The following is a 25,694-nucleotide window of genomic DNA, read 5'->3' as shown; positions in this document are numbered from 1 at the left end:
CAGTGGTTGAGTGTCTGCCTTCGGCTCAGGGCGTGATCCTGGAGTCCCGCGATGGAGTCTCACATCAGGCTCCCTGCATGGAGCCTGCTTCTCCTTCTGCCTATGTCTCTGCCTCTCTCTGTGTCTCTCATAAATAAAAAAATAAAATCTTTAAAAAAGACCCTATCTAATATCTGGGACATCTTTAGGCATGTTCATTAGAAATTTATTGAAAACAAGACTCTTCGTGTATGTCACATTCTGTCGTAAAGCACGGTATCATGAACAGGTGGAGAAAGGTGATTTCAATCAGTAACTATTACATCAAAATGTCTATAAAGTGAACAAACTCAGAGATTCCTTTAGTGTAATTGTAGCTTTCCAAAATAAATGAATGGTTTATAATACCATAGAGCTAATTAAAAAAAAAAACTCCAATATGATTCTGGCATTTTTCTCCAATTCCTTTGACTAAGGTCTATAACAAAGTGGTTATTTTTTTATTTATTTTATTTTTATTTATTTATGATAGTCACAGAGAGAGAGAGAGAGGAAGAGACACAGGCAGAGGGAGAAGCAGGCTCCATGCACCGGGAGCCCGATGTGGGATTCAATCCCAGGTCTCCAGGATCGCGCCCTGGGCCAAAGGCAGGCGCCAAACTGCTGTGCCATGCAGGGATCCCCAAAGTGGTTATTTTAAAATAATTTGTATTTCCCTACTATTTTAAAACAATAGCTTGGAATCAGAATTTATAAGACAGTGAATTTCATGTGTTATCTGTTATTTATATTTCTGTTCCATATTAAGTGTGTAAATAACAATTATTATTTCACATTCATTCGGGTGACTATTTCTGATAACTTGAGACTCCCACCCAAAATAGAGAATTAGAATGGTGTTCTGTTCCTTATTCAAAATTCACCTTGGGAATACTAGAGGCAAAAATATACATTCCAGGAAGTAACAAACAGAAAAGGAAAGGCAGGAGGAAGAGAGAGGAGAAGGAGGAAGGGCAACAGGACGAAGAAGAAGTAGAAAAGGAGAGGGGGAGGAGGAGAGGGAGCAGGCAGGGGGAAGGGGAGGAGGGGACAACTCTTGAGGAAACCAAAAGAGTGTGGGAGTGGGGAGGGAGGCTTCCGGGAGGAGGACGTCAGAGGACAGTTCATAGAAAACTCTTCTACTCCAATGTGGAAATTTAAGATGTGGAAACTCAAACACAAGTGTAGAATGTCTGTTGTTCACGCTGATCATCGGCTTTTTTAAGTTATCCAGAATGTTTAGCTGTTTTCCACTTCTATTGTCTATACTCTGGATATTGAAATGTCAGCCAAAGCATAAAGTCATGCTTCCTGAATGTTGGTAGAGTCAAGGAAAATGCAGAAAAATAAACAGATTCAAAAAATTTTGTTTAAGTCATTATTATGTTTTTTTAGTGTCTTTAGCCAATAATAATAATTCTTTAGCTATGTTTAGAAAATGCATATTTAAAAATAAAAATAAGTATGCCAGAGATTGCCTGATAGATTTCATATTTCAGACGAGATCTATTCATTTTTCACAGATAATTAACTTGCCACCGATCAACACATGGAAAAATTTCACTGCAAAAATTTTGCAAGACCTTTTTTTTTATGTGAAGGAATATATGATAAGCATAGACAGCCATGACAAAAATGCATTTATCAGTCCTACTTTGGCATTTTAATAGTAAATCACACATAGCTACAGTCCTCTATCTGGCCAGCAGCTTCAGGCATTTATTTTTGACTGCCACTAGCATAATGTAGAGCAGCACCATCTAATATGGTAACCATGTGGCTATTTAAATTAAAATTAATTAAAATTAAAAATTTAGTTCCTCACTCTCACTAGGGACATTTCAAGTGCTTAATGGCCACATATGGCTAGCTGTAATTATTAGACAGTGCAGATGTAGAACATTTTCACCATTGCAGAAACTTGTATTAATGCTCTGATTTTTAGCGATACCATAAGGGATAGACTAAACTGCACAGATTATGGTGTTTGGTCTGCCTTGTTGTTTTGGCATGTAGAATAAATAACCATTTTCATGTACACTAAATTAGGGTGGCAGTTCAGGATGCAGGTTGAAAAATAAAGACATTTTTCTACATCTAACTCTTCTATTTTCTGACTTAACTTGCGGTCATTCATAAATTGTTACCATAGAGTGGCTTTATTATTTCAAGAATATATGGTGACTTCTAATATAGTGCTGATGGGGTTCAGCTAATCTAGAACAGATAGAAAGGAATTTGGGGTCATGGCAGCAATGATCAGAAGCTTCACATTCTAGCTGAGCCTCAGATGCTGGGGCAGCCTTCATCATCCCTCAGGACAATGGCTCCTAAGTACTTCAGAGTCCCAGGAAGTTCTGGTAAAAGACAGTACTTCTTGCTACTTCATTATACACACCATTTCAGGGGCTCAGAAACTCCTTGGAGTCCAGTGCTGCCACAAAGAATATGGAGAGTGGACCAGTATTTTCCTGGGAAACAGAGTTACTCAGGAGCCTTCAGCAGGGGCATGAGCTGTGACATGAAAACCTGTGCTCTGTCCACACACAGGAAGAAAGTATAGTACAGGGTCTTGGGTTGTTTTGCTTTTGTTTTTATTTCGTGAGATGTGGGGGTAGGCCTGCTTCCTTCAACATTTAAGGCCCCTTCCTTAAGTATGGTGTCTGTCCTAAAGAAGCCCTCTACCCCTACTACCAGATTGTCCCCACAGCACATGCACTAAGAAATAAATATGAATAGGTTGAGAGATTGTTTACAAGCCTATACTTAATCATTTTAACATCTTATTTTCAATATTAGAGTAGTACAAATGAAATGTAGTTGGCAGAAGCCCACAGGTCACAGGATAAGATGTTTCTTTAAATGTAGGCTATTATTCTACCACTGGCAGCAAATAAATTGCTTTCTTTTTATTCTGACTTTTTAGCTTGCTGAATCAGTACTGTTGTCAATAGAAACTTAAAAGAATTAATATGGCCATAAAAAAGAAAAGTAGTTTATATCCTTTCTGACTGCTGGATTGTCAAAGATAAAGGAAAATGATTCATCCTACATTTTCATTATTTTCGAGATGAAGGTTTTTCCGAGTCTCTTGACGCTTCTAAAAGTTATTCATAAGATTATTTGAACAGGTCAAAAATAAATCTATAATTTTTTTATTGATACAATTCTTATGTGCTATAATTGCTTAAAACACCAAAATCTACTGACTTTTTGTAAGGAATTATAGCATATTCTTTTACTCCAAGGGAATCAGATTTTTAAGAACCTCCATTTTTATCATGTGGAGCCAGTATGCAGACAAATAAACACAAAATCCATGTACCTAATCAAATGTAAGCAAACCCAAAAATTACAGTAAAATTCTGAGGATATGAACTTACATTAAGACTAAAATATCTGGATTACTTATACTTGCTATAAGTTTTTCCTCATTATGTGTGCACATTGTCACATAATAAATTCACATTTTAATAGAAATGATTAAAAGCAAGATAGTGATGTCCTTCATCCTCCTAAAAAAATTACGACATAATTTAATACAGGGACAGCTTCAGATTTCCATTGCCAAATAGTTTGTAGTAATTCTATGTTCAATAACTGAATTTCTAATGGTTGCTCAAGGTTTAGAAATGTTTGATAATTCTATGAAAACATTTAAAGACATACTAGAAATAATGCAAGCAACTCTTAGTTGCTCCATAAAAGAAGGAAAAGGTTAATTTTGATGAATTTAAGTATTTACTTTGATGAATTCATTACTTTGGTCATTTTATTTTTTAATGCAAATTTACAGAGAGTACAAACAATTCCTATCTTCACCTTCAGACACTATTGTGGGACTTTTTCATGAAATGGGTCAATTGCTTCAGTCAGATGGTATTTGGCAAAAATCTCATGTTCCTCAACCCTAGGCTATACACGTGTGCAAACTCTGTCTTTAGGCAGAGAAGCCCTTTTAGCTGATAAATATCACCCAAGGCAAAGTCCTTGATAACAGAAAACAATTAAATAGCAGAGGCTGGTTAGAGATCAGCATTCGTTTTTCAAATTAAATGTAAAAGCCTTCTCCAGTTAAGAGATTGGCAAGTTTTTACAAATAACATCAGTGAGCCTTTTAGAAAGAAACACGGCCACATTAGAATGGAATCATTAGGCAATACATTTATTTTGAAGCCAATTAACCTTTTGTCAGAAAAATGTCGGTGCCGTAATGGTTTCAGAGTGGAGGTCAGCCTCTAACCGGGCACGTATGACAGCCACTGTCGCTGACATGTGCCGCAGACAGAGAGAGTGCGGCGACGAGAACCGACCTTCTTTTATATTCCACTCTGCATTTCCAGGGAGCAGACAGTCTTGACCTATCCATTTAGGTAATTAAAGCTTCTATTTGGAAGTGTCCTGCAGGAAGGTGAAATTTGGGGTAGATAAATGGCTGTTGCTCTCCGAATTCAGCCACCAGTTCCATCATTTGATGGACTGCCTGAAACAGGCTGCACTGCCAGGTTCTCATAAAAATAGAGATGAATTGGGTAGCAGACAATTCTCTAAGGCAAAGAAACTCTGTCATTTTCTTTCTTGCAGGCTATAATTTAATTGTTAGTCAAAGTGGACAGCTGACACAGGGGGGCTTTCTCTAAGAGCTTACCCACCACCTTCCATTCACAGCGAAATCACTCTAGTTTATTTACTTAGCCAAGTTTGTTTGGCATTGGGAGATGTCACTCTCACTGCACAGCTGGTTCTCCCAGCTGTGCCCTGACTTACCTTCCACGCTATTTTGTTTCCTTTCGAATCATGCTCAAGGGCAATTGGGAAGTCTCCTCGCTCATAAAATTTTCGAAATGCTGTGGGCTTGGTTGGTCTTTCTTTAAATGCTCCTGCAGCTGGAGGGCCTCTCACCTTCAGAGAAAAATAACAGGAATCAGGTTTTGAAAAATACCCAAAATGTATGGTGAAAAGACTTCTCTTAAGTTTTAGTTTATATGAAATTGTCTAATGATGGACAACAGCAACTTCATTAATACAAAAAATTTAAAGAAGATAATTATTTAATAATCATTAAGGGTTACTTTGTTTCAAGCTACTTTAGAAAGCATTCCTAGAAAAAAAGTCACTAAAAAAATATCACCTATAAAGAAAAAAAAGCCTAAACTTTTAAGCAAAGCTTTTAAAAGAGGAGTTCAGGATGTTAAAACTGTTAAGATTTCTAAGAATTGCTGAATCTAATCTCAGGTCTGATATACTTTGTGGAATACTGAAGTAATAAATTACAATACATCCGATAGTGGCACCTGGGTTGCTCAGTAGGTTAAGCATCTGACTCTTGATTTAGGCTCAGGTCTGGATCTCAGGACTGTGAGAATAAGCCCCACATCGACCTCTGAACTCAGCATGGAGTCTGTGTGGGGTTCTTTCCCTCTGTCCCTCCCACCCCCATTATTTCTCTCTAAAATAAATTTTAAAAAGTAAAATATGTTCCTTTAAATCTTTCTATATACATAAAATGGTAAAATATGTTCTCATGTGAATATAACAAGAAAACTATAAAAATGTTATATAAAATTAAGTTATAATAAAGAATTTAAAAAGAAAAATGTGTACATATAGCATATATTTGAAATTATGAATTTATGAGAAAGTAACATTAGACTGCATAAGAATCTTTCATCCTCCAAACTGAGATTTTTCTCAAAGAAGAAACATTTCATATTGAGTTATTCACATTAGAAATATATTTTAAATCTGCATTATTTACATATGAATTAATTCATTAGGTCACAAAATGGAAAGTGATTAGTAAACTACCTAGAAAATTATAGATCACTCATTATCCTTCTCTGAAAAAAAAAGTAAATACTAGTTATTTACTAGTTTAATAAAAACATGATTATCTTGTTATTTCATAATATGGACAAAATAGCAAACAATTTATATAATATCTATTTATATATATCTTATATATATATAATTAAATAATATCTATTTATATATATCTATTTTAAGTTACTTGATACCAGGTTAATTTTTAATGTTTGTGTAAAAGCTTTAATTTTAATAAAGAAATATGTAAAAATACATACTATAGATAATATACATAATATATATAATAATAAATATGTTAGATAATGACAAATACATTTTATCTGATGTACATAGAAAGGTGAATACTAGAAACTGTTATATTAAAATACTAAGATAATTAAATGCTGAACTGGAGTTGAAGAGTAAGGTAACACCAAGATATTTGTTAGGGTTTATTTTTTTATTTCTTATTTTTTTAGAGAGAGAGTGTGCTCACACACACATATGCAAGGTTGGGGGGAGGGGCAGAGGGAGAGGGAGAGAGAATCTCAAGCAGACTCTGGGAGGGAAAGGGCAGAGGGAAAAAGAGAACTTCAAGCAGACTCCTCACTGAACCTGGATCCTATAGTGGGGCTCAATCCCACCAGCCTTATATCATGACCTGAGGCAAAATCAAAAGTTAGACACTTAACAGAGCCACCCAGGCACCCCTAGAGTTCAGAATTTCCTTCACTACATGGCACATTATTTCTGGCATATAATTATGCAAATAATTGAAGTGACACTGGGTAGTGGGGAAGCACGATTGCATCTTAAAAAATATTTGAAATTTGTTCTGGTGTTAGAATTATTAGCCACCATTTTTAGACAAACTCAATTGTTAAGTAACCATATGTATATGACAACTACTTTGAACAGAGCCCTGAGCTGGATGTTACACATACATTCCTAATGTATGACAGAAACCATGAAGATGTCACTCCTGGGCTTTAGCAATATATGGAGTGGTAAATTTTGAATCACATTTTTGGAAATTGATAAAGAATTGGGGCAGTCCCAGTGGCGCCGCGGTTTAGCGCCGCCTGCAGCCCAGGGCATGATCCTGGAAACCCGGGATCGAGTCCTACGTCGGGCTCTCTGCATGGAGCTTGTTTCTCCCTCTGCCTGCATGTGTCTGCGCCTCTCTGTCTCTGTGTCTCTATGAATAAATAAATAAAAATCTTAAAAAAAAAAGAATTGACAACTTTTTATTTTGGCAATAAGTTATATACCAAAAAAAAAAAAAAAAAAGATTACTATCATCATGTCATCATTTTAACACCCTCTAAAAAAGTGGAAAACATGATCCAAAGAAAGAAAACTTAGCCAAATTAAACTAGCATCATACATATTTATAGAAAGTTACATGCAATAGTGCAGATATGTATATGTTTATGTGTATTGTATTATTGTACAGTACTGATTGCTGGTCAGCAGATACCTCATTTTTTGTGTTTTAAAAAATAAATATTAAATACATAAGGAAAATACATATGTATTTATTTATACATATGTATATTTATACATATACATATATTTATACATATGTATTTTCCTTATGTATTTAATTAGTCATTTACTAGTTTAATAAAAACATGATTATTTTGTTAATTCATAATATGGACAAAATAGCAAATGTGTATATACACACATATGTATGTGTGTATATATGTATACATATGTATACATATATAATGAAATATTCAGCCAGAAACAGAAGGAAATCTTGCCATTTATGACATCATGGATGAAGCTTGAGGCCATTATGCTGAGTAAGTGCATAAGTCAGACAAAAAGACAAAACTGTGTAATCTCACTTACATGTGAAATCTAAAAGAACCGAACTCATAGAAACAGAATAGATTGGTGGTTGCCAGGGTCTAGAGGCTGGGTGACATCTACCGATGGTCTTTTTTCATTCGCTTTTTGATCTTCCTGATTCTTGGTGTGGTAATTGATTTTCTGTTGAAACCTGGACACTGGTGAGACTCCAGATCTTAAATCTTCTGTTTTAGCTGGTTTATTCCAATCTATCTCTGGCAGAGATGTGGGGAAGGGTATTAGGTCACTACCATCAGGTTGGGGTAGAAATCCTGGAACCCTACCTGGCCTCTGTTGACTCAGGAGAGGGAGTTTCTCATTGCTACTGGGTGAAGCTGGAGGCTCCAGCACCACCAGGCCTCCAGGGACTTTGTGGACAGGGAGGAGTGGCAGTGCCCCATTACTGCTCCCCACACTGACACCACAGAAGGGGGTTGCCTCACTGCTGCTGGGCAGGGATGACATTCCTGTCCCACTAGGAGGCACCTCAGCACAAAGGGGCAAGAGCTTTTCCCTGCTGACAGGGTGAGTGTTCAAGGTACCCCCCTCAACTGTGGGTACTGCTCTTTACTGGTCCAGTAGGGATGAAAGGTTCAAATCCTTGTTCAAAACATTCAGCTACAGCCATCATTAAGATCTCTTGTCTATGTATCATCTGCTAACCAGCCTTTTCAATTTTTCTAGATGCCAAGTTTTTATGTTGTTGTTAGCAAACCTCCCATTTGTTCAATGACCAAAAATTTTCTAGAAAGTATTCATCTTTGTCCCTTTTCTTTGTATTTATCTTAAAATTGATTTCTTTTGCCTTTTGTCTCTTCTTCTAAATACATTCTTTCTGATTCTGAATTCAAAATTCTAATCATCCAAACTTTTCAAAGAACGAACATATTTCTAAGAAGCCTAGAAGGCTTTTTATAAACTGTTATAGATAACGTGTACTTCCTCTTTCTTCCCATAAATTTTCATGGACTCCCTACAGAAACGATTCCATGCCTACAATTTCATGGAAAGTCTTTACTTAGTTTGCTATGTGATCACTCAACAGTACAGAAATTCTTTCTTCAGTGTCTGTTATCCTCTGTTTTTATATTTCTGCCATTTACTCATTTTAAAACACTGTATTTTTTTTTTTTTTTGGATTCTGCTATAAGCCCCTTCCAAATTAAGTCTTGGCATCTCAAAGTTGTAATTTGAAAACTAACTAGAAAATTTTCAGTTACACCTGTTAGTGCAACATGGGCATTATCTAATTTTATGCAGATGCTTTGTCACTGTCCCTGGATAATAATTTTTTTCTGTTCCAAATACATATTTACCTACTTAAATCTAATAGAAGGATATAACATTTTTTATATTCTACACATACTCTATTCCAGCATTCTAAGTAATTCTAAAAACCTGTACATGAAAAATCAAGTAAATAATAATCTCTGGAAAGGTACTAAAGATATTACTACTGGAAATCACACAGATGGATGTAAGTTGACTAAATAAAATTAAAAATGAGTAAAAGTACTGTTAAGAATCCTTATGTACAGCCCATATTTATAGGACTACTGCAGATTTTATTTAATGTCTTAAGAGGACTACTGCAGGTTTTACTTAATATCTTAAGAATTTTACCCCATTCATTATAAATAATATAGAACAAATAAGGAACCATAAATCAAACTAGATTTGTGGAAAAATGCAATTAGGATTTACCTCAATTGTGGGGGCTGTCCATAAACCAATTAGGAAGAATGGGTGTCGCAGCAGAATGTTTTAATAAAATCTAATGCACTTGGGAACCAAGATATTGAATGCACTTTGAAGTGACTATCAATGACAGAATACTTTATATGCCTACACTTATTGAATGCTGGAAGGATTTATGATGTAGAGCACAGTCTCTGTCATATGGTCACAAAAAATAATTAGTAGGCAAGAATTTTAAGGTTCTCTAAAATTCTTCATTATATAATTTGAAATTCTATATATAAAATGTATATTTATAATTCATATATTTACTATATAAAATTCTTCATTATATAATTTGAAATTTTTGCTATTCAATAGTATTTTTTAGCATAACCTGAGGCTGATAAAAAAAAATCCCTTTACTTCAAGTGGGAAATTTATACTGCGTTATTCTAATGCGCCTGTTTAGCCAGCTTACTAACAATGAAACAATAAGATACAAAGACATTAATTTCTGATTTTCATCAGCTTTTTTTAAAAATTGTTTTTTAATTTATTTGTGATAGTCACAGAGAGAGAGAGAGAGGCAGAGACACAGGCAGAGGGAGAAGCAGGCTCCATGCACCGGGAGCCCGACGTGGGATTCCATCCGGGGTCTCCAGGATCGTGCCCTGGGCCAAAGGCAGGCGCTAAACCGCTGCGCCACCCAGGGATCCCTTCATCAGCTTTTTAAAAAAGATTTATTATTTATTTGAGAGAAAGAGAGACAGGAAGAGAGCACAAGCATGGGGAGCCGTAGAGGGAGGAGAAGCAGACTCACCACTGAGGAGGGAGCCCCATGCAGGGGCTCCATCCCAGGACCCCGGAATTGCAACCTGAGCCAAAGGTAGACAACTGACTGAGCCACCAAGGTGCCCCTCCTATTTTCATCAGCTTTAACCTGAAATTTGGATTCACTGAAAGTGATGTGGTTAAGCAGTTGGTAGGCAAGAGCTATACTGTCTTCCAGCTACAGAGGCACTTGAATATTAGCCCGAGGGAGGACCAGCAAATTTGTTGCCATTAGCCTAGACTTCTGAGTAAGTAGGACTGTAATTCAGTGTCTGCCCCACTTGCCAATCATAACTGTTAACACATCAGAAATTTTGCATTACCTAACGTTACCAGATGACCAAGAATATGATTTCCAAAGTATTACAATTAGCAAATTTTATTGTAGTGGTAGCTGAAGCACCTTATCATTAACAAAAATGAGTGTGTATTATCAGCTAAAATTTTTATAAGAAATTTTAATAATATAACAAAACATTATGATAGTGATATTTTTGTTAGTAATAGCCAGAAGAGATAACAATGCCTTATATGGTGTGTGTGTGTGTGTGTGTGTGTGTGTGTGTGTGTGTATCAACAAATGTTCAACATATATAGACATCTTGTGGAGTCCTGAACAATCAGGCCCTACAGGTAATCGTGAGCAGCAGGAAAAAACATCCAAGTGTTGTGGGTAAGCTACTTTAGGAAGCTTATTCCATTGAGATCTAACAGGAGGGGCCTGGAGTCACAGTAATCAGGCTGGACTTTCGAGCAGTGGCCCAAACACAAGGCGGCAAAGACCTTAAATTAGGACACCATCAACACCAACAAAATCCCCTAATGATCTATTTATGTTTTACAAGCATTGTTGGTTTCAGTTTTCAACAAAACCTGCATGAAATGATCATCACGGACAAGAAAACCTAAGCTTCGGTTGCTTCAATAAGCTGGCAGAAATCAGAGTTAGTCAGTAGTAGGAAAGAGACCCCTGTGCTTCTGCTCTCCAGTATGTGTCCTTAGTCACTATACCAGAAAGCTGGGTTTGGGCAAAATCCTAAAGGGAATAATCTAGGGCACACAACTGATTGAATGAGGAGATCCAGAGGCAGAGATGAGACAGGCTTCTGACTACAAAGATGCAAATAACTAATGTGTTTAAGTTACATAAAAAATAAACTCTGGAATGGAGGGAAAGCTCAATAAATCACATAGAATTCTACCACCTATTGCTAATTTTGTGCTTTTCCTTCCAGAACAAATGTACAAATATCATGCCTATTTCATATTATGCTCTTCAGACAGAGACCCCTACATGAGTTAATAAAATAAAAATTTATAGTTTATGATTCTTGATAAAGATTATTTGCTGATTAAATGGGAGAACAGGTCTTCTGTCTTAGTCGGCTTGGGTTGCTATAACAAAATACCATAGATCAGATGTCTTAAATGACAGATGTTCATTTTCTCACATTTCTGGAGGCTGGACATCCAAGATCAGGGTGGCAGCATGGTCAGGTTCTAATAATAACCCTCTTCCTTAAAAAAAAAAAAAAAAAAAAAAGAACCCTCTTCCTAGCTTGTAGACCATTGCCTTTCACTGTGTCCTCACATGCTAGAGAGTGCTCAAGAGAGTATGGTCTCTCTCCCTCCTCTTAATAAGGACACTAAGTCCCATCATGGAGGCCACACTCTTGAGCCATCTCATAAATGTAATCTTGATGGCCCCACCTCCAAACATCATCACATTGGGGGTTAATGCTTCAACATATGGAGTTTGCAGAATGTAAACATTTAGTTTCTGACATCTTCCTATTGTTCAATTTGGATTAATATATTTAACAAATGAGGATATTTTCTCATCTTAGTATAAATGCTAAATGCATACATTTGCACAAGTGTTCATGTCTTTTCCATATTAATATCAATTTGTATGAGTTTTTTTATCAATAGGTATTAACCATTGGTCGCATTTACTATAAATATCTCCTCCCATCTTTGTTTTTCACTTTTATTTATTTAGCATTTAAAAGTTTTAGTTTTTTTTCTTTGGTAGAAAAGTTTCTTGGTCTTTACTTGCTCTTTTTATCTCTGGGCTTTTTATCCTCAGTCAGGATACTGTGAATGTTGTGCACAATGAATATTGACTAATTAAATCATATCCTTCATCTACTTAAAACCCACGGATGATTTCCTACTGAAATGCATTCCTGCTGTGCAGACAGACATTTGGAAGCTGATGGCAATGCCTCTGGTAATGCCTCTTACATACTGGCCATTCTCGAATATGCCCTGCTTTCTTAGGCCTCCATGATTTTCCTGTTCCACCAACCTCTAATTCTTCCTCACTCCTTCATTCCTTTAGCTCCTCCTTCTTTTTTTCCTGAATAACCACGAATCACCTTCATGATGTAGCACCACCTCACTAGTTCTAAGAAACCTTTCCCAACAGGCCATATCCCTACTTTGGAGTGGGATTAAGTTCCTCTTCACATTAGGCCTGAAATGCCTGAGGGATGAACTAACAGTAGACACCAGATCAATCCGTATGGACATTATCAGGGAGATTCAGGTGATTCACAAAGTTTGCCAGTATCAAGTGGTGGGTTAAATCTATGGAGACTGGTAAATTTTCCCAAAGGGAAAGTAAGTGTATAGTGAAAGAAAGGCTGAGAACCTGAAACATTTCCTGGAAACTTAATAATAAATGGATTCTACAGGAGAATTGCAAGAATAGAGTGGTAGGAATAAAATGGGGAAGGGATGGTTTAGAAATCAATGAATGAGAGGAAGAGTTTTTTAATGATACAAGTGGGTTAGTTAAGAAGAGAGTTAAAAGTTCTCTGAAAAATCAAAAAACTATACTGGCATGATGGGATGGAAACCAGACTACAGTGCATTGAGGGATGAATGAGGAATGAAAACAGATATAGGCTTTGGGAGCCATACTGTCCCATGAGCTATGAAAATCTGAGTTGCTAGTAAGGCAGAATTGTTAAAGTTGGGCACAGGTAATTGTGGTTGGAAATGGAGAAAGATAAAAAGCATTAATGGGCTATAATACTGGAATTCATAAACTAATCACTTATGGAACTAGAATACATCTTATAATAAAATATATATTTATGACTAATACACTTATCTAAAATGGCTAGAGAAACTTGTGAAGTATAGTTTTTTTCAGTGTTAGAAACTCATGAGAAAAAAAAAAACTCATAAATCTGAATTCAAGGACCTACGGTCACATACACTAAGATATTTCCTAGGAACAGAGTTAAGAAATTTTCTCTAATATAGATCCTGCCTATGTCATTCATTCACTGAAAAATGTATTGAATACATACTATTTCCAGGTCACTAGGCTTGGTATTATTGGTGACAAAGATGTAAGTGAAATATATTATCCTCAAAATACATATCATTTAGGAAAATAGGTGAGACTATCTCCCAGGCTCTTTTATAGAAATAAGCATGTGATACGTCAAAGAAATGCCACAGAAAGATATGGAGAATTCTGTGCACTCAGATGATAAAACATTTCAGTTTTAAGACATTATTCTTTTTTCATTAGACAATGTTATTTAGCTTTGCAAAATACTTACATTTTTCAGTGGAACCAGGCAGCAATATATTTTAATTTCCTATAAACTTGAATTCTGTACAATTTCAATTAGAGGTAATTATCAGAGAATTATAGTTGTATATAATACAAATTTGTATAACAAATTTGTATATTTACAACTTTTGTAGTTATTAATGATTAAATCTGAACTAATTGCCTCTATTCTGTGTACATCTCTTAGATCTAAGTAACTATCAATATCACCAGTTTTATGACCACAAATTCATTACTGATGAGACCAATACATATTTTCTTTTTATGCAAAAATTCTCACAATAAAACTCACATTTTCTCTTTTGAAATTCACTTGCGAAGATGGAGGAAGAGTAGGGTCCCCAAGTCACCTGTCCCCACCAAATTACCTAGATAATCTTCAAATTATCCTGAAAATCTATGAATTCGGCCTGAGATTTACAGAGAGACCAGCTGGAATGCTACAGTGAGAAGAGTTCGCGCATCTATCAAGGTAGGAAGACGGGGAAGAAGAAATAAGGAAACAAAAGGCCTCCAAGGGGGAGGGGCCCGCGAGGAGCCGGGCTGAGGCCGGGGCGAGTGTCCCCAGGACAGGAGAGCCCCGTCCCGGAGGAGCAGGAGCTGCACCGACCTTCCCGGGCGGAAAGGGGCTCGCGGGGAGTTGGAGCAGGACCCAGGAGGGCGGGGATGCCCTCGGGCTCCCGGGGACACTAACAGACACCTGCGCCCCGGGAGAGTGCGCCGAGCTCCCTAAGGGCTGCAGCGCGCACGGCGGGACCCGGAGCAGCTCGGGGGGCTCGGGGGCGGCTCCGCGGAGGGGGCTGCGGGGCGGGAGCAGCTCGGAGGGCTCGGGCGGAGGAAGAGGCTCCGTGGAGGGGCCTGCGGGTTGGGAGCAGCTCGGGGGGGGCTCGGGGGCGGCTCCGCGGAGGGGACTGCGGGGCGGGAGCAGCTCCCAGGGCTTGGGCGGAGGAAGAGGCTCTGTGCGGAGGGGGCTGCGCGGTTCCAGGAGCAGCTCGTGGGGGGCTCGGGCGGCGGCTCCGCGGAGGGGGCTGCTTGGCCGGGAGCGCGAATCCAACAGCGCAGGCCCCGGAGCACAGGGTGCCGGGACACAGCCCAGGATCCGGCCTCCCCCCGGGACAGGCAGAGGCCGGGAGGGCCCAGGACAGCGAGGACGCTCCTGCCCTGAGCTGAGATCAGCGGCCCCGCCCCGGAGCCTCCAGGCCCTGCAGACGGAGAGCTCCGGAATTCCTGCGGGGGCTGAATCCAGGGCTCCAGAGCTGGCCGGGTCACTGCAGTTGTACCTACTGGGGCCTCACGGGGTAAACAACCGCCACTGAGCCTCACAGTGGCCTCACCGGATAAACAGGATAAACATTACTCACTGAGCCCTACACCAGGCTGGGGGCAGAGCAGCTCCCCCAAGTGCTAACACCTGAAAATCAGCACAACAGGCCCCTCCCCCAGAAGATCATCTAGGCGGACAGGGGAAAAACAAATTGTTGACGAAGCAGCACTTGAAAGTTCCAGGGTAAGTCAAGGGACTTACAGTATACAGAATCAGAGGATGCTCCCCTGTGTTTTTTTTTGTTTTGTTTTGTTTTTGTTTTTGTTTTGCTTTTTGATTTCTGTTTGCTTCCCCCACCCCTTTTTCTTCCTTCCTTTCTTTTTTTTCTTTTTCTTCTTTTATTCTTCCTTCTTTTTTTCTTTTCTTTCCTTCTTTCTCTTCTCTTTTTCTCCTTTTCCCAATATAACTTGTTTTTGGCCACTCTGCACTGAGCAAAATGACTAGAGGGAAAATCTCACCTCAAACAAACAATCAGAAACAGTCCTCTCTCCCACAGAGTTACAAAATTTGGATTGCAATTCAATGTCAGAAAGCCAATTCAGAAGCACGATTATAAAGCTACTGGTGGCTCTAGAAAAAAGCATAAAGGACTCAAGAGACTTTATGACTGCAGAATTTAGATCTAACCAGGCAGAAATTAAAAATCAATTGAATGAGATGCAATCCAAACTAGAAGTCCTAACGATGAGGGTTAACGAGGTGGAAGAAAGAGTGAGTGACATAGAAGACAAGTAGATGGCAAAGAGGGAAACTGAGGAAAAAAGAGACAAACAAAAGACCATGAAGATAGATTAAGGGAAATAAACGACAGCCTGAGGAAGAAAAACCTACGTGTAATTGGGGTTCCCGGGGGCGCTGAAAGGGATAGAGGGCCAGAATATGTATTTGAACAAATCCTAGCTGAAAATTTTCCTAATCTGGGAAGGGAAACAGGCATTCAGATCCAGGAAATAGAGAGATCCCCCCCTAAAATCAATAAAAACCGTTCAACACCTCAACATCTAATAGTTAAGCTTGCAAATTCCAAATATAAAGAGAAGATCCTTAAAGCAGCAAGAGACAAGAAATCCCTGACTTTTATGGGGAGGAGTATTAGGGTAACAGCAGACCTCTCCACAGAGACCTGGCAGGCCAGAAAGGGCTGGCAGGATATATTCAGGGTCCTAAATGAGAAGAACATGCAACCAAGAATACTTTATCCAGCAAGGCTCTCATTCAAAATGGAAGGAGAGATAAAGAGCTTCCAAGACAGGCAGGAACTGAAAGAATATGTGACCTCCAAACCAGCTCTGCAAGAAATTTTAAGGGGGACTCTCAAAATTCCCCTTTAAGAAGAAGTCCAATGGAACAATCCACAAAAACAAGGACTGAACAGATATCATGATGACTCTAAACTCATATCTTTCAATAGTAACTCTGAACGTGAATGGGCTTAATGACCCCATCAAAAGGTGCAGGGTGTCAGACCGGATAAAAAGGCAGGACCCATCTATTTGCTGTCTACTAGAGACTCATTTTAGACAGAAGGACACCTACAGCCTGAAAATAAAAGGTTGGAGAACCATTTACCATTCAAATGGTTCTCAAAAGAAAGCAGGGGTAGCCATCCTTATATCAGATAAACTAAAATTTACCCCGAAGACTGTAGTGAGAGATGAAGAGGGACACTATATCATACTTAAAGGATCTATCCAACAAGAGGACTTACCAATCATCAATATATATGCCCCGAATCTGGGAGCTGCCAAATATATCAAATAATAACCAAAATTAGGACATACTTAGATAATAATACACTCATACTTGGTGACTTCAATCTAGCACTTTCTACACTTGATAGGTCTTCTAAACACAACATCTCCAAAGAAACGAGAGCTTTAAATGATACACTGGACTAGATGGATTTCACAGATACCTACAGAACTTTACATCCAAACTCAACTGAATACACCTTCTTCTCAAGTGTACATGGAACTTTCTCCAGAATAGACCACATACTGGGTCACAAATCAGGTCTTAACCGATACCAAAAGATTGGGATCGTCCCCTGTGTATTCTCAGACCATAATGCCTTGAAATTAGAACTAAATCACAACAATAAGTTTGGAAGGACTTCAAACACATGGAGGTTAAGGACCATCTTGCTAAAAGATGAAAGAGTCAACCAGGAAATTAAGCAAGAATTAAAAAGATTCATGGAAACTAATGAGAATGAAGATACAACCATTCAAAATCTTTGGGATACAGCAAAAGCAGTCCTGAGGGAGAAATACATCGCAATACAACCATCCATCCAAAAACTGGAAAGAACTCAAATACAAAAGCTAATCTTAAACCTAAAGGAGCTAGAGAAAAAAACAGCAAATAGATCCTACACCCAGCAGAAGAAGAGAGTTAATAAAGATTCAAGCAGAACTCAACAAAATCGAGATCAGAAGAACTGTGGAACAGATCAACAAAACCAGGAGTTGGTGGTTCTTTGAAAGAATTAATAAGATAGATAAATCATTAGCAAGCCTTAATAAAAGGAAGAGAGAGAAGACTCAAATTAATAAAATCATGAATGAGAAAGGAGAGATCACTACCAACACCAAGGAAATACAAACGATTTTAAAAACATATTATGAACAGCTATATGGCAACAAATTAGGCAATCTAGAAGAAATGGACGCATTCCTGGAAAGCCACAAATTACCAAAACTGGATCAAGAAAAAATAGAAAACCAGAACAGGCCAATAAACAGGGAGGAAATTGAAGCAGTCATCAAAACCCTCCCAAGACACAAAAGTCAACAGCCAGATGGCTTCCCTGGGGAATTCTATCAAACGTTTAAAGAAGAAAACATACCTATTCTACTAAAGCTGTTTGGAAAGATAGAAAGAGGTGGAGTACTTCCAAATTCATTCTATGAGGCCAGCATCACCTTAATTCCAAAAGCAGACAAAGACCCCACCAAAAAGGAGAATTATAGACCAATATCCCTGATGAACATGGATGCAAAAATTCTCAAAAAGATACTAGCCAATGTACTAGCCAACAATACATTAAGAAAATTATTCACCATGACCAAGTAGGATTTATTCCCGGGACACAAGGCTAGTTCAACACTCGTAAAACAATCAATCATATCAGCAAGAGAAAAACCAAGAACCATATGATCCTCTCAATAGATGCAGAGAAAGCATTTGACAAAATACAGCATCCATTCCTGATCAAAACTCTTTAGAGTGTAGGGATAGAGGGAACATTCCTCAACATCTTAAAAGCCATCTACGAAAAGCCCACAGCCAATATAATTCTCAATGGGGAAGCACTGGGAGACTTTCCCCTAAGATCAGGAACAAGACAGGGATGTCCACTCTCACCACTGCTATTCAACATAGTACTAGAATTCCTAGCCTCAGCAATCAGACAACAAAAACACATTAAAGGCATTCAAATAGGCAAAGAAGAAGTCAAACTCTCCCTCTTCGCTGATGACATGATACTCTACATAGAAAACCCAAAAGACTCCACCTCAAGATTGCTAGAACTCATACAGCAATTCGGTAGCGTGGCAGGAAACAAAATCAATGCCCAGAAGTCAGTGGCATTTCTATACACTAACAATGAGACTGAAGAAAGAGAAATTAAGGAGTCAATCCCATTTACAATCGCACCCAAAAGCATAAAATACCTAGGAATAAACCTAACCAAAGAGGTAAAGGATCTATACCCTCAAAACTATAGAACACTTCTGAAAGAAATTGAGGAAGACACAAAGAGATGGAAAAATATTCCATGCTCATGGATTGACAGAATTAATATTGGGAAAATATCAATGTTACCCAGGGCAATTTACACGTTTAATGCAATCCCTATCAAAATACCATGGACTTTCTTCAGAGAGTTAGAACAAATTATTTTAAGATTTGTGTAGAATCAGAAAAGACGCTGAATAGCCAGGGGAATTTTAAAAAAGAAAACCATAGCTGGGGGCATCACAATGCCAGATTTCAGGTTGTACTACAAAGCTGTGGTAATCAAGACAGTGTGGTACTGGCACAAAAAACAGACACATAGATCAATGGAACAGAATAGAGAATCCAGAAGTGGACCCTGAACTTTATGATCAACTAATATTCGATAAAGCAGGAAAGACTATCCACTGGAAGAAATAAATGGTGCTGGGAAAATTGGACATACACATGCAGAAGAATGAAACTAGACTACTCTCTTGCACCATACACAAAGATAAACTCAAAATGGATGACAGATCTGAATGTGAGACAAGATTCCATCAAAATCCTAGAGGAGAACACAGGCAACACCCTTTTTGAACTCGGCCACAGTAACTTCTTGCAGGATACATCCACGAAGGCAAAAGAAACAAAAGCAAAAATGAACTATTGGGACTTCATCAAGATAAGAAGCTTTTGCACAGCAAAGGATACAGTCAACAAAACTCAAAGACAACCTACAGAATGGGAGAAGATATTTGCAAATGACATATCAGATAAAGGGCTAGTTTCCAAGATCTATAAAGAACTTCTTAAACTCAACACCAAAGAAACAAACAATCCAATCATGAAATGGGCAAAAGACATGAACAGAAATCTCACAGAGGAAGACATAGACATGGCCAACATGCACATAAGAAAATGCTATGCATCACTTGCCATCCGGAAAATACAAATCAAAACCACAATGAGATACCACCTCACACCAGTGAGAATGGGGAAAATTAGCAAGGCAGGAAACCAGAAATGTTGGAGAGGATGCGGAGAAAGGGGAACCCTCCTGCACTGTTGGTGGGAATGTGAACTGGTGCAGCCACTCTGGAAAACTGTGTGGAGGTTCCTCGAAAAGTTAAAAATAGACCTGCCTTACGACCCAGCAATTTCACTGCTGGGGATTTACCCCAAAGATACAGATGCAATGAAACGCCGGGACACCTGCACCCCAATGTTTATAGCAGCAATGGCCACAATAGCCAAACTGTGGAAGGAGCCTCGGTGTCCATCGAAAGATGAATGGATAAAGAAGATGTGGTTTATGTATACAATGGAATATACTCAGCCATTAGAAATCACAAATACCCACCATTTGCTTCCATGTGGATGGAACTGGAGGGTATTATGCTGAGTGAAATAAGTCAGTCGGAGAAGGACAAACATTGTATGTTCTCATTCATTTGGGGAATATAAATAATAGTGAAAGGGAATATAAGGGAAGGGAGAAGAAATGTGTGGGAAATATCAGAAAGGGAGACAGAACGTGGAAGACTCCTAACTCTGGGAAATGAACTAGGGGCAGTGGAAGGGGAAGAGGTTGGGGGTGGGGGTGAATGGGTGATGGGCACTGAGGAGGGCACTTGATGGGATGAGCACTGGGTGTTATTCTGTATGTTGGCAAACTGAACACCAATAAAAAATAAATTTAGTATTAATAAAAAAATAAATTCACTTGCATAAGTGAGAAAATGTTGTTTAAAACCTAAAGCTTGCATGACACTTAAAATGAAATTACATTAGTCTAAAATGCTTACAGAGACTAGTTTAAATATGATTATAATAAGTAAAAACTAAAATAGTATTGTGGGTATTATAATAAGTTCTTATTAAATTAGCATTGTCCTATGATGATTACCCCTCAAAAAAAAGCCCCCAAAGCTTACAATATACTTTTTCAGATAGGTGGAATGAGGATACAGTGTTAGTGAAAATAATAACATGGAATAAAATGACAAATATTTCAATTAAAAAATCTAGAAGACTTTAGTATTATACTTAACTCTTCTTGACAATAATTATGTCCTGCCTTGTACTCAAGAGGATCTAAGATAGCTCATGAAGATACATGCAGTACAGAAGAAAGCATAAGCATGGAGTGGGTGAATTAGTTCCCATACATTGTGGGCAAGTGATTGCATATTTGGAGCCTCACCTCTCTCATGGGTCAAAATAAAAAATTACACTGGCTGACCTCTAAGATCCTTTCTACACCTTTATAACCTAACGTGTGTATTCATTAATTCAACAAATATTGAGTACAAACAGTATTATCAGAGAATTCACCCAGCTGTAGAGCCAAGTGGAATCTCAAAAAGCCCATAAACCCCCTGTTGGAATCCACAAGGGCTATGGAAATACATCCCTGTTTACATTTCAAGGCTGATTTTTCTCAGCTCTATCACCTTTATAACGACCTCAGTTTCATAGATTCTAGACTTCTTTCAGGCTAAGATCCAGTAACTTGATTTAAAAATGGTTCTGCAACAACTGTATGAAATAAGGAAGTCCCAGAGATAGCTGAGAATATTATGGTTATGCCATTTTAAATTTTACAACTAAACTGGAACACACTTGGCACTAAGATTTTATTTCAAAATGTTGTCTCTGTAGCCTAAAATAGTTCTGAAAGCAATATCGGACTACAGAGTTTCTCTTAAATTGTTTTGTTTAAAGTAATAGGCATCGGTGGTCCTTTAAATTCTCCATTGTAGAGGAAAAAGGAGATTGATAGCCTTTCCTCACGAAACGAGATTCAATAATCAAATGATAAAAAAGAAATCTTGACAGTTGAAGGCTAAAAACGTTTACTCAAAAGCTGTTCTCTCCTTGCAGTTAAATATGGGAAAAGGCCACATATTTAAGTGCTCGAGTGTGATTCTTGCTATCAACTTGTCTCCAGAGAGTCATCAGAGATTTCAATTTAGACTATGCTGTTTAGCATCTGTCTTGTAGAACTGATAAAATCCCTGAATGCCTGAGACAGCTTGGCTAATACACTGTCACACCCAACACAAAGGCCAAAGAAATGAGTGAGCTAAATGTGAACAGAGAATATAAATGGGTAAGAGTTTAAAATATATTCTATTCCTCGTACATCTTCAATGTTGAAAGTGTGGTATATAGTTTATACCTAAATGTACCTCTTCTGTACCTTGCAACTGATTTCCTTCTTACTGAATAATTACAGTAAAAATGTTATTGTTGTATATGTGAAGAAACTGTGACCATTTGTATCTTACATATCATGAATATTTTAATAGAAAATGTGAAAATCTTTGTGTCTAATGATCCAAAATGATATTCTCCAGAAAATAATAAAACTAGCTATTTAATAGAAAAACAATTTTGGAACTGTCTACAATAAAAGATAGCTAGATAGGTAAAAAAGACTTCTGTCCTTCCATCAGTCTACTGGCTCCCTCTAATATAAAGTAGTTTGAAAGTTCATATAATTATAAGATGTTAAATACACTGATTATAAATTATAGACTCTAAAGGACAGATACAAGAAGAAAAGGATGTGCAAAAACATGGATGTTATCAAACAAAGTACACAATTGCAACTTAACTAGATGATAACATGATGATACATACAAGGTTAGAGTCTGAGCAGTCTGGGTTCTTTTCCACTATGATTTCTACCACAGTTTGTTCAACCATAAAGAAATGCTAAGAATGTAAAAAGCCAATAAGAAGGAATGAAGATGTACCTAAGTAGTACCTAAGTAGTACCTAAGATGTAACTAAGTAGTCTATCCTAAGTAAAGTCAGAAATGTTTCATTCATATTCCATATGTAATATGTTTTTAAATTTTTATTGACCTCATGATTTATTTTTAATAAAGAAAGTACATTTTTCCTGAGCCAAGAACTTCATTTGTGAATGCCAGCTGAAGTTAAGCCAGCTTGTGGCCAAAATAAAGCCAACAGATCACATGGAATACACTCTTAATCTCTTCTCTATTCACAACAAACCAATCTTGGCCATTAGTCTAACTAAACCCACTAGGCACTCCCTATTTGCTGATCTGGATTTATCAATAGCTTTCCTTACATTTAGATTTTTATTCTTACATAGTCCTGGTTTACTTTAGATGTATGCATTCAAATTATGGTTTGAATAGAATTTGTAAGCATGATTTGAAATATGTTGGATATCAGAATATTATACAAACATTCCTCATGCTTATAGATTTACACACACACACACACACACACACAAACATAGCCTGAGTCAGTGACAAGTTTCCTCATGTCTTTCCTTTGAAACATGTTACTGAATCTTTGTTTTTACTATAGGATGAAATGTAAGATAACCTTGCCTTTTAAATAAATACAGGGAGAGTTCAGAAAACACCTTCCCCTAACTAGTCTACTTCAGTTCTTTGATAGCTAAGAAGTACTAAATCTCAAAAGTTAAAATGATTTCTAGCATGAACACCTGTTTCTTCAATCATACAAATATTTATAACTAAAAATTAGGAGAAAACGGGATCTATCAAAAATGAGTCAACATCTCACATATATCAGAATGGTTATCATCAAAAAGACAAGAAATAAGTGTTGGCAAGGATGTAGAGAAAGGAGAACCCTCATGCTCTTTTGGTGGGAATGTAAATTGGTATAGCCACTATGGAAAACAGTATGGAGTTTCCTCAAAAATTGAAAGCAAAACTATCATAGGACATGCTATTCCACTTCTGAATATTTATCTGAAGAAAATAAAAATTTGAAGATGTATATGCACCACTATGTTTATTGCACCATTATTCACAGTAGCTAAGACATGAAAAGAACTTAAGTGTCCACATGGATAAATAGATAAAGAAATGGGTATATATACATAATGAAATACTACTCACCAATAAAAAAGAAGGAAATCTTGCCTTTTGTGACAACCTGAATGGGCCTTGAGGATATCATTTAAAAAAAATTAACTAAGATAAGGCATAAATTATGTGGGAGGAAGGGAAGAGATAAATTATGGTCTGTGATGAAAGGGTTAATTAATGAATTTAAGAAAACATTTTTTTCCTGAAAAAAAAAAATGTTTCTGATGAGGAAATCACATAGAGGGCAAACTTTGTTTCCTGTTTACAAAAAATGGGGGAAAGAAGGACTCCTAGCAGAAGACCTTTCAAATCCTTTTGGGATCAGAGAAGCAGATAAGGGTCCCCAAAATAAATACATACACAAATAGTATTCATAACCATCACTCTTTTGACATCAGAGAAGGATTTTGTATTATGAATCCCAGAAGAATGCTACCCCCTATTATGATCCAGAAACCTACTTCAGATTATAGTCTAGGAAAAGCCATCTCATTCATTTGTATTAAAATGAGATCTAGCAGAGCATCAAAACAAAGATACTGTAAGAAAAAAGTGTATCAAAAAACCATGAAACTTATCAATTGAAGAAAAATACAACACAGAAACAAATACTGTAACCAAATAATTTATCACAAATTTAAAAAGCTTGGTGAATCAACTAGTTCTATGGAAGACCAGAAAGTAGAAATGTAAGAATTATGACAGAGAAGAAATGGCAATGTGGCAATGATGAAACATAAGCTGGGAGCTTTCTAAGAACAAGTAGGAATAAAAAATTCAAAATATGCAGATGAAACTGGGAGAGGCAAAAGGAAAAAAAAACACTGCAAAAATACACACAGGATATCGGTGATTGTATTTAAAAAATGGAGATGTCGGAAAGAAATAGTCTGGGCAAGGCGAACTAGCATGTATAACCAAAGTTCTGAAAGAAGAAATTGAAAAGAATAGAGGGGGAGATACTTAAAATTGCGGTTGAAAAAACTTTTCTGGGGCCACCTGGGTGGCTCAGTGGTTGAGGGTCAGCCTTTGGCTCAGGTTGTGATTCTGGAGTCCTAGGATCCAGTCCCGCATTGGGCTCCCCACAGGGAGCCTGCTTCTCCCTCTGCCTATGTCTCTGCCTCTTTCTCTGTGTCTCTCATGGATAAATAAATAAAATCTTAAAAAGAAAAGAAAAGAAAAAAACCTTTCTGAAATATAAGTATTACTTAACTGAAATACAGATAGCACTAGAAAAATCTTACTGAAAAAGTCATATCTGTGGTCAATGGAAAAATAAAGCAAGCAGGCAAACAAACAAAGATATATACATGCTAGTGAATTTATCAGAACGAAAAAAATAAAAAGGTCCTTTGTGTACATCATCAAAAAGATCATATTATCACTTATAAGAATCAGGTTGACTTTATGTTTTCCCATTCTAATATTTCATGCCAGAAGACAACATGTCAACACCTATAAGATTCACAAGAAAGGGTAAGCCAAATTATATAATTCCAGGAACATTGCCCTTCAAATATAAAGTCTATAGGTAAATCATTTTTGAATTTCAAGTATTCAAAGAAAACTGTTGCTATAAACCACTCTTGAGGAAACTCTTTGAAGACAAACTTGAAATTCTTAAGAGAAGACAGGCTGTTGAGCATTCATATAAATAGCTATAGGAATTATAATTTAGATTGACTTTAGCATGACAGCATAGAATGTAAAAGATATATATCATATGCAAATGATATAACTAACACAAATTGGGAGAGAGATGAAAAAGAAGATGGAGATAAAGAAAGTTTGCTATTTGCTTCATCTGTTACCATAAGGAGTCAAAGGATTTTATTTAGAGTACAAACCATTATGTACTTGGACCAAGGTAGGTACAAAGTAAAGTGATATTATTGACTAAAATCAGGTGGTGCTATAGAAGGAGGTAGATGAGAAAACAGCCTAAGTTTTTTCATTGCTCAGATTAGGGAATTAA

The 25,694-nt window shown here is 37.3% G+C and overlaps 1 protein-coding gene across 4 annotated transcripts in view; it reads right to left on the bottom strand.

Moving 5' to 3' along the window:
- The window catches only part of PACRG (parkin coregulated), a 516,291-nt gene that overhangs the window by 430,477 nt on the left and 60,120 nt on the right, over window positions 1-25,694 (bottom strand). For all 4 annotated transcript variants that reach the window (XM_025422696.3, XM_025422698.3, XM_025422699.3 and 1 more), the window contains exon 2: window positions 4,786-4,920. In XM_025422696.3, coding sequence (XP_025278481.1) covers window positions 4,786-4,920 — 135 coding nt within the window. The remainder of the gene's footprint in view (window positions 1-4,785; window positions 4,921-25,694) is intronic.

This window comes from Canis lupus, chromosome 1 (genome assembly GCF_003254725.2).
Source record: "Canis lupus dingo isolate Sandy chromosome 1, ASM325472v2, whole genome shotgun sequence".
In the NCBI taxonomy this organism is placed as follows: Eukaryota; Metazoa; Chordata; class Mammalia; order Carnivora; family Canidae; genus Canis; species Canis lupus.
Note: the sequence above shows the minus strand (reverse complement) of the source record. Positions and strands in the feature narration are given on the sequence as shown.